At 44.7% G+C, this 10,012-nt stretch overlaps 2 protein-coding genes across 2 annotated transcripts; one reads left to right on the plus strand and one right to left on the minus strand.

Moving 5' to 3' along the window:
* Positions 1 to 795: 795 nt before the first annotated feature.
* On the plus strand, positions 796 to 4,318 carry LOC124686785 (pentatricopeptide repeat-containing protein At1g71210, mitochondrial-like). The gene is made up of 2 exons (XM_047220684.1): positions 796 to 3,574; positions 4,052 to 4,318. The coding sequence occupies exon 1, from the start codon at positions 796 to 798 to the stop codon at positions 3,505 to 3,507; it is 2,712 nt and encodes a 903-aa protein (XP_047076640.1). The 3' UTR covers positions 3,508 to 3,574; positions 4,052 to 4,318.
* Positions 4,319 to 5,179: 861 nt separating this feature from the next.
* Positions 5,180 to 9,704, minus strand: LOC124692008 (ribose-phosphate pyrophosphokinase 1, chloroplastic). The gene is made up of 10 exons (XM_047225308.1): positions 9,588 to 9,704; positions 8,772 to 8,954; positions 8,239 to 8,487; positions 7,719 to 7,862; positions 7,449 to 7,616; positions 7,053 to 7,122; positions 6,596 to 6,677; positions 5,927 to 6,086; positions 5,689 to 5,784; positions 5,180 to 5,583 (listed from the first exon to the last, which is right to left on the minus strand). The coding sequence occupies exons 1-9, from the start codon at positions 9,702 to 9,704 to the stop codon at positions 5,746 to 5,748; spliced, it is 1,212 nt and encodes a 403-aa protein (XP_047081264.1). The 3' UTR covers positions 5,180 to 5,583; positions 5,689 to 5,745.
* Positions 9,705 to 10,012: the final 308 nt, after the last annotated feature.

Consider the following 10,012-nt stretch of genomic DNA (forward strand, 5'->3'; position numbering starts at 1 on the left):
ATGTGACGTCAGTGTGTCATTGTGTGTATATAAGTCCAGTAAAATGTTTTGTACTCATGTTGTTAAAAGGGTAGTCTATTTATACCACTGTTCAAAAAATCATCCGATTCAACGATTAATCGCCCGATTAATCCCGTCACCGATTAGCCGATAAACTCATTTATCGCCCGATTAATTGGCCGATTTGCCTATTAATCGCTAATCGTCAGCCGACCGAGTTGACCCCGATAAGCGATTTCCTCAATATTGATTTATACCTAAATGTAGATTGTAGTGCACATTTGCTTTTTTATCAAAGCCAAATTTCGTAATATTTGAGTAAGTATACAAAAAAAAAATCAACATTCCATGATACCAAATACAGACAATACAAAAATATATTGTATTTGTATGCCACTTCTAGCAATATCTGTGTGATAGGTTTCGCTATAAACCTTGGCCAAACTTCAGGAATTTTGTGAATTTCACCAAAACTGAAATGTAGTGTAGTTTGGCAGAGTAGCCAAAGGGCAAAGGACAAAGGAGGTTCGCTCTTGCAGTTGCAGCGAGCGGCGGCTTAGGTTTTGTTTTGGCGTCCCACGTGCACGGCTGGGTGTGGGTGTGGGTGTGACCCAAAACGCATGCTCGGCCCACCCCTGACCCAAACCCAATCTCGCGCAAAATTTCCCACCGGTGAGATCACGCACGCACGCACGCAGCCGCCACCGCCAACCAATGCCACCCGCCGCCGCCGGCCGCCACTGCTGCCGGCGGCCAACTCCTACCCGCTGCTGACCACCTCCCCCCTCCCCCGCCATGCCCCGCCTCCTCGCCCCGCTCCCCTCCCGCTCGCGCCGCCGCCGCCTCCTCGCCATTCTGTCGAACACCTTCTCGACCTCCACCGCCCCACCACACCGCCCGCCGCCGCTGCCGCAGCTCTCCCCGCTGCTTCCCCGGACCGAGGATTCCTACGCCTCCGTCTCCGCCGCGGCCGCCGACATCGCCGTCTCCTTCCGCGACTGGTTCCTCGTGCCCCGCACCGCCGAGCCGCTCTCCGCCCTCGACGCGATCTACGAGGCCCTCGCCACCGAGGACGCGGCGGCGCTCGAGGCGCTCCCGCTCACGGAGGAGCTCGTCCTCTCGTTCATCCGCCACCGCCCGCGGCGCCTCCCCGACGGCGACGCGCTGCTGCTGCTCCGCCTCAAGTTCTTCGACTGGTCCGGCCGCCGCCCGCGCTACCGCCACACGCGCGCCGTCTACCACGCCGTCTTCCGCCTGCTCTCCCGCGCGCGCCGCGCCTCCGTGCTGCTCGACTGGCTCCGCCTCTTCTCCTCCACCACCCCGTCCGCCAACCAGCCGCGCTTCCACGACACGCTCGTCGTCGGCTACGCCGTCGCCGGCGACCCGCAGCGCGGCCTCGGCGTCCTCGGCCGCATGCGCTTCCGCGGCATCGACCTGGATCCCGTCTCCTCTCGCATCCTCCTCAACTCGCTCGTCGACGCTTCGCTCCACGACTACGCCGACTCCTTCGCCCGCAACCTTGCTGCCAGCCCCGTTTCAACCTGCATCCGTATCAAGAGCCTCTGCCGTCGAGCCCGCCTCGGCGACGCTGTAGCGCTACTTGACACCCTCCCTTTCGCGGAAGCATCCAAAGGCACCGCGGCTGGCTCTATCGTCACTGAGTTCTGCCGGCGTGGCCGCTTTGATGAGGCATCCCAGATTGTTGATAAATTCTCGTCGTGTGATGTTTACGGCGCATGGATGCATGGCCTCATTGAGGCTGGGATGCTTGATACTACGTTGCAGTTCCTTTCTGATAAGAAGGAGGCTGAGGGATACATCCCTGATGGTAAGCGCTATGATAAGCTTGTGTACCGCCTTCTCAGCAAGAACAGACTTGGTGAAGTGTATGATTTGCTTGTGGAAATGATGGAGGAGGGCATTGCTCCAGGACGTTCAACCATGAATGCCGCACTTTGCTTCTTTTGTAAAGCCGGCCTTGTGGAAGTTGCCATGCACTTGTATAGGTCAAGACTGGAGCTTGGGATTAACCCTAACAAGGATGTCTATAATAATCTGATCAGGGCGCTGTGCCGCGGTGGGGCCACCGAAGAGGCATGTCTGGTATTGGAGCAGTCGATGGCAGACGGCTACTTTCCTGGCCGTCAGACGTTTGCCATGTTTGCAAATGTGCTGTGCCAGGAAGGGAAGCTTGATAAGGTGAGGGAGCTTCTTGACAGGGCGCTCAAGCAGGAGGCGTGGCCAATGGACAGTATCTTGGCCAAGTACCTTGTGGCCTTGTGCAAGAGTGGGAATGTGGACGAGGCATGTACAGTGCCCCAGATAGCGAGCAGCAAGAACCCTGCGGGCCTATATCGTTATGAATCAACTTACAAGAGCTTGATTAGGGCATTAATATTGATTAAGAGGGTGGATGTGCTGCCAAAGCTCATACTGGAAATGCAAGATATGGGACACATTCCAACCCGGAGCCTCTATCAGTCTGTCGTTTGTGCATTGTGTGAGGAGAGTAGGTATGGTGAGGTTCTTGAGCTACTGGAGAACCAGTTGGGCAGAAATGAACTACAACCCCGTGTGTGCTATAACTACTTCATCTCTGGGGCTGGACATGCTAAGAAGGCTGATGTTGCCAGGGAGGTGTATAGCCGGATGGAGTGTGCGGGGATTGTACCAGCTGTAGAAAGCAATATCCTTCTTCTCATGAGTTATCTGAGGAGCAAGCGTATTGGTGACGCACTAAATTTTTTCAACTGCATTCATGAGAAGAAGGCACCTGGGACCAGGATGTATAACATATTTATATCTGGTCTATGTGAAGCTCGGAAGCCGGAGCAGGCAATGGTATTTTGGAGGGAAGCAAGGGATAAAGGATTAATTCCGAGCATCAACTGCTATGAACAGCTTGTGCTTCTTTTGAGCTCAGTTAACGACTATGACAGCGTTGTCAAGATTATTGATGACTTCAGGGAAACAGGTCGCCCTGTTTCAGCCTTCTTGTGTAATGTACTTCTGTTGCACACACTGCGGGGCAGCGGTCTTCTGAAGGCTTGGACACGTTCAGAAGATAGATCAGCATCTATTGTAGCAAGTGCTGAAGAGATCAAAGGTCGTGGGGCAGGACGAATCTTGATTGGACAACTTATTGAGTTGTTTGCAAGTGGTATTCGAAACAGGAGTGACTTGGAGGTTCTAGAAGAAGGTTTAGAACAGTTCTTTCCTGTCGACATTTTTACTTATAACATGCTGCTACGAGGATTGAGCATGGCAGGGAGGATGGATACTGCATGTAACATGTTCGAAAGGCTGTGCAGAAAGGGGTATCAACCAAACCGATTTACTTTTGATATAATGATACACGGCTTCTGCAAGCATGGCATTCGAAGTGAGGCTGAAAGGTGGATGGAGGCAATGTACCGAAATGGGTTCTATCCTACTTGGTACACTATGAGGTTATACAACAATACATCCTTGCGAGTACATGATCAGAAAGTCATTCAATTTGTATAAGCAATTACCTATCTTCGCCTCGCATCCGTCTACTGGGCTATTTAATACTATGCCTTTACTGAAAAAGGTAATGTATTATCAATCCTTGCTCTTTGATTGATTTTCTACTGCATGTGAGGTTTTGTTGTTTGAGAGGTTTGCCGGAGATCTGAGATATTGAGTAATTTTTTCTGGTGTTTCCTTATGACACATGGGATAAATCCGTTGCACCATATTTTAGACTTGTCACATTAGCCTACTGGGTATTAGTTTCTCAGACATGACAGTATGTTGGTCGACCATTTTCGTGGCAATCTCACATGGCTTTCATAGTTACAAAGAGACATGACATTTTCTGTTCTATTTTCATAAGGTATCTGTGCGATTTTCTACATTGATGGAACTGATCGTGTGATGTACATTAAAGTCGTTGTAGCGGGTTATGCAAATGTCTAGCAGACCAAATTTTAAGACAGTTCATCTCTTAATTTTATACTATAACCACATACACAATAAATTAGTACAATGGCTTACATTTTTCCCTCCCAATTTGAGCATTGTGCAGGCACACTTTTTGAGGATCAGACGTACATCCATGTGGAGAATATTTGTAAACTTAACATTATTGCATCCTGAACCACACCTCACCTGGCACAACTTAGCGTCGAAGATGTAGCTAGGGTATCAGTTTACCTGTAACATTGATTCTTTTTTTCCTTGTCCATGATGTATTCTACTAGTCCTATTACAGTTTTGCGCTGTTCACCTGCTGTAACAATAATAATTCAGTAGTTCCCACTGAATCAGTAAATTATGGGGCAATGGAGATTCATTGTCATGGCATGATCATCTAAAAGTTTAGCATAACATTTTTCTAAATATAGATTGAAGGCGGTTGGTCCACATTATGCACACGATGTTTCTGCTTCTAGGATCCATTATCAGTTCCAACATGGAAGTTTGATCTATTTATAGCGCAAAATTGTTGAGGCAAGAATGGACTTGAAAGTATCCTGTAGATGTTTGATCTCATTTTTTTCTGCAAGGCGATATAAGAAATATGATTGATATGTATTCTTCATTTATAGATCCAGTTTATTTCGAAGATTACCATTTTCTTGGAAATATTTTCAAGGTTAACTTCATGTGAATTTTTGTTTCTTTCCTGGATTTTTGTTCCCTTCCTGGTTGAATCAAGAGAACACCATTTATCTCCCGTAGAAGACTTTACTCTGCACTGGTTCCCTAATTTTCTTTAAGGTGGACAGGCTCGATCTAAATCACGTCGAAATTGTACTCACTGTGTGCGCTCACCAATCTCCTGCAGCACAAAGCCTACCTGAAAGAAAATTGCACTATACAGTCAAAAGTACAGCAGCACGGCTACCCAGCATGGGTATGTCGCTATATATTGCATGCAAATTTTCACGTTAGAACAGGCTATGCCCATTTGTACATGTGAGAAAGAAAACATATGATTGAAACTTCTAAACATGGTTTTCTAATATTTTCTTAGTAACAAGCCGTCATTCTTGGAAACAGGAGCCTGAAAATGTAGTTGCATATACAGAATTATCTTGCCATACTAACTTACTAGTAGTAAGCTAACGGTAGTAGACATACAATGTCCATCTGTGATGTTCATAGCAGAATTATTCCGCAAAAGGAAACATAGATTGTCAACTCTTATGCCGTTGTGAACAAGCACACATTACATTCCAAGACGACTAGCTATTATCTAAAAAGAACATGACAGGGTTTAAGCGGGCATACATATACAGTATACACATACAGCGTAAATTACAGACTCAAACTTCCATCTAAGGCCTTGTTCGGTTTCACAGATTACAGAGGGGATTGGCATGGTTTGAGGGGGATTAAATCCCATCTAAGCAAAAATCTCCCCCAATCCCTCTCAATCCAGTTCAATACACTTGAGAAGTGTATTAACCAAACAAGGCCTAATGTATACTAACGTTCAAGCACATGATCAGGGTTTTTTCATCCAACAGGATCTCAGATCACACCGAGAGCTTATTCCACGAAAAGAAAGTGGAGAAGATTAAAAAAAAGAAAAGCCATCTTGGACAACTATTCCTGCATAAGAAAAAGTACACACTGATTATTATCTCTTAGATAGGTATCTGTAGTTGCTGTCTTCAGACACCATGGTAGGTCAACCCATCTGTGGTACATTCTCACCTAGGCATCAAACAAGGGACCACACAGATGGAAGCACCACCAAGTGTAATGCAAGCATCAGTCTATATCCAAGGTGGAGTATGGCGCGTGACCGACCTGCATCGAGATTTAAATGTGGCCACTTTGTTTAGCAAATACTAGCTTGGTCACCGAGAAATCAGGTGTGGAACCACCTGATTAGTACATGGGGTGTAGAACTCTGATGATATCTGATAGGATCTTGCTACTTAGTACTTACCGAGCAATCATCATGAACACGCCAGATCGTCTCGCCCAAAAGGTTAGCAACCGAGAGGATGGTCAGCTGCGGGAAGTTCTTCTCCTCCTTCAAAGGGATCGTGTTTGTGATGATTACTTCTTGAAACAATCCGCTTGACAATCTTTCAATGGCAGGTGGGCTGGAAAGGTGATGGGAAATATACTTGTAAGAAAATCACAGCTAAATGTATTGCCACGGAATAACAAAATAAAACATGATGCAGATTCGAGTTCAATAGCTATAACACTGCGTCTCCACTCTCTAACTTTTCTAGTCAGCAGAAAGTGCAAGATGAGAGGATAATGATGCTACTATTGAATGTTTACACAAAATCCAGGAGCTTTTGATGCTACCGAGAATTCAGGAGCTTTTGATGGTATTTCTCTGCAGGTTGCTAAGTTGGTTTATCCATGCAGATTTGCAGAGTTTAGATCTGACATACAGTGTTAAATTATACGAGCACAGTGCACACTTTCTGAATTGCTCGTACACATTGGTGCAGACTCTGGCTCCATCAAACTCTCAGCCCCATGGAATAGAAGTCTGTTACTATGTATACAGCGCGGTGATGGGCCTTTCCCCATACCAAAGCAAGTTCCATAGTTCATCTACCATACTTCGTACTAGAAAAATATGGAATGGGCGTACCTAAAAACAGCATGTGTACAACATGCATAGACTTCTCTTGCTCCTTCTTGATGAAGCAGCTCAGCTCCTTTGGCAATAGTTCCTAATTTAATTGTAATAGTTTCAGTAGGATATTCATATTCAAAAGCAAATGTCTCAAGACGTGGTAGTTAGTTTTCATGTGCAACAAGATGTTATAATTTACTTCAGTTGTCAGGCCTGAATGTGGAACATTTTAGCGGGCTTCCTGTATGAACTATATTGTAAGTCATATGATTTGTATTCACTCCTTATTACAAAAACCAATCCTAGCTATATGTATATGGTTTATTGTTTTAATAGGATGCCACAACATATACTTGACTAGTAACAACATGCCTGCTACTGCGTTACCCTCATCAAGTAATGGCTCAACTTCCCCTGTACGAAATGGACAACTTAAGAATTTTGTTGCTGTAACTTAAATGGGATAGCTTACCTGCTGTATCAATCATATCATCCATCATAACAGCCACTTTTCCTCTAACATCACCAATAAGATTCATTACCTGTGATAAATGCACATAATAAGTTAGGCCTGTTTAATCTGACAAAACTGAGATGAAAGCGCAGAAAAAAAAAAAACTAGCATGTACCAAGTGAAACAGCACATCTCCAAACGTATTACACAATTCCTCCAGATTGATTAGAGCAGAATCTAACCACAGTACTGTGTAAACAACTATGAAAATCCCGGATGCGTACTATTTTCTTACTATACATCCTAGTCATCAGCTCATATTCCCGCTGTAGACAGGAATACAGGACATGTTAAGTCGTTCTTCTATTGATGTCCATTCATCCAGGTACACTTTGTAAAGAATATACTACTTGCCTCAGCAACGTTGTGTCCATGCCTTCTTTTATCTACAATTGCTAGAGGTGCATCTGATAGCTTTTTGGCAAAAGCGCGTGCCCTGGCAACACCTCCAACATCGGGCGACACCACCACCAAGTCATTTGAACATATTGTCTTGCTGGCGAGGTAATCAAGAATCACCGGCTTGACAGATCAAAGAGGTAAAGTAACAGTTGTGAAATGATGAATATCATATGTCAGTTTTAATATAACTTGTCAACTGAAGGAACATGCATCGGTGAGTACCTGGCCATAAACATGATCTACAGGGATGTCAAAGTATCCCATAGCCTGACTTGAATGAAGATCACAGACAAGGACACGGTTTGCACCAGCTTCTGTGATCATATTAGCTACAAGTTTTGCAGCTATAGATTCACGACCTTGAGACTGAAAAAGGCAGTAAAGTAAAAAAAAACATGTTTTCATAGTTCCATTAAAAATTACGTCGAATTTTGTTTTGGCAGATATTAGACTGGTCTGTGCCAGAAATCTACTGCAAGACAGAACTTCTGGTAATTAAATTTCCTGCAAGAACAAGATGCTCCTTGTGGTATGGATATTAAAGTCTCCACATACAGCAATGATTTAACTTGGACATCAGAGTGTTTGGTTACACAACACTGGTAAAAGCACAGTGATACAAGCCATGACGACTGAGAAGTAATATAATGTAGGTTTAAATTTTACTATTAAAAAAGAAACAGCCTTAAATCTCAACATCACTAACATAATATTTGGGGATTCAATATTTAAGAAACATTACCTTCCTGTCAGCCCTGGCATAACCGAAATAAGGGATAACTGCAGTAATATTCTTAGCAGATGCTCTTCTACAGGCATCAATCATGATGAGTAGCTCCATGAGATTCTCGTTTGCTGGAGGACATGAAGGTTGCACCAGGAACACATCGCATCCCCTTACACTTTCTTGTAACTGAACATATATTTCGCCATCAGCAAATCTTTTTATGCTGATCTTCCCAAGCTCCAAACCCATGTAGCTCGCTATTTCCTGTTGATGATACCAAGAAAAGCATGTGTATTCGAGTGGCATTCAAATAAATCATTACAGGTAATTGATATGCTCCATTTTAAGAATAGCTCTCCAGTGTCCATGGTTCATGTCTTTTCAAGCTTAGTGACACTTCACATTTCCATATACTAATGTCTACAAATAACCCAGTTGTCATTTCCATTGAAAAACAGGAATGTGTTCCTAAGAACCAGGAAGAAACAATACTACATGGAACTGCTAAAGTATGAAAGGTGAATTTCCTCTCTGAAGATCAAACTGACCTGGGCGAGAGAAGGATTGGCCGTTCCTGAGAAGATACGCAACCTCGTGTCATCCTTCCTAATGTTTGTGTCCCCAATAACTGGCATCGTCATAGGTGTCCATAGTGATTTGTCAGACAACGGAACGTAGGGGCTGGTTCCATTTACCGCCCTCAGTTTCAGAGGATCAATCCTTTGGCACTTCTGCATTTACAAGATAAATTTCGGTCAGCTACACAGCAGCACACCTGTTTAGCGCACAGATTTGACATGATTACAACGAGAAATTCGTTCTACCGAGATATACATACACACAGTACTAACAATCAAGCTGCTACATTAACTGCCCTCAGTCTCAGAGGATCAATCTTTTGGCACTTCTGCATTTACAAAGATAGTATTTCGCTCAAGTATACAGCAGCGCACTGATTTGACATGATTACCCGGAGCAATCTGTTCTAACGAGCTATATACACCCGGAGTACTAACAATCAAGCTCATCCACTTGAAGTACACAGAAGCCTTTACAAAAAAATCTAAGCAACGCTCACCTTCCCGAAAAGGAAGAAGTAGTAGAGCAAACAATTCATTGACAAATACTTGTGTGCAATTGACACAAGCTATCAATCGACTAACACAGTCACCCAAAAACAACGTACAGTTTGAAGTAATCTGTAGTCGGGGTGAGGTCCAGATGGGATCGCACTAGCTTTTACCAGCACAAACACTAGCACTAGCAGCATCCACGAGTTCGAGTAAGAAAAAGTGTGCGGAAACAAAATCGGATCGACACTTTCACATTTCTAGCGTGAACGGAGTCAGGGGGACGGAGCTCACCACGGCGACGGGGCCTGAGCGCGGACGGTGGAGGCCGCCCCGGCTGCGTGCAGCGAGCGGCGACGCCGCCGACCCGGCTGCGACGGCGGCGGCGGCGAAGGAGGAAGGTAGCGGCATGGGGAAAGAAGGCCACTAGGGTTTAATCCGGGTTAACTCGCGGGGTTTGTTAGCAGTTGCAGCCGCCAACGGTTTTATGAAGGCTTCACTTCCTTGATGATTCACCCGATATCTTTGTCTAGCTGTAGTGTGATTTTAAGATGATCGTTTTACTATGTTCTAGCTGACCTAGTGAAAACCAAATATTTCAAAACATAATAATCTTTAAAGATTTCAGTCAGTGCCTATCCAGTGATTTATTTAAATTTAATGACTTTCTTAGATCCATGTTACTTGCGTTGAAATGAGTGAAGAGATGGACTAAAATA

Source organism: Lolium rigidum, chromosome 2 (assembly GCF_022539505.1).
Source record: "Lolium rigidum isolate FL_2022 chromosome 2, APGP_CSIRO_Lrig_0.1, whole genome shotgun sequence".
NCBI classification, from domain to species: Eukaryota; Viridiplantae; Streptophyta; class Magnoliopsida; order Poales; family Poaceae; genus Lolium; species Lolium rigidum.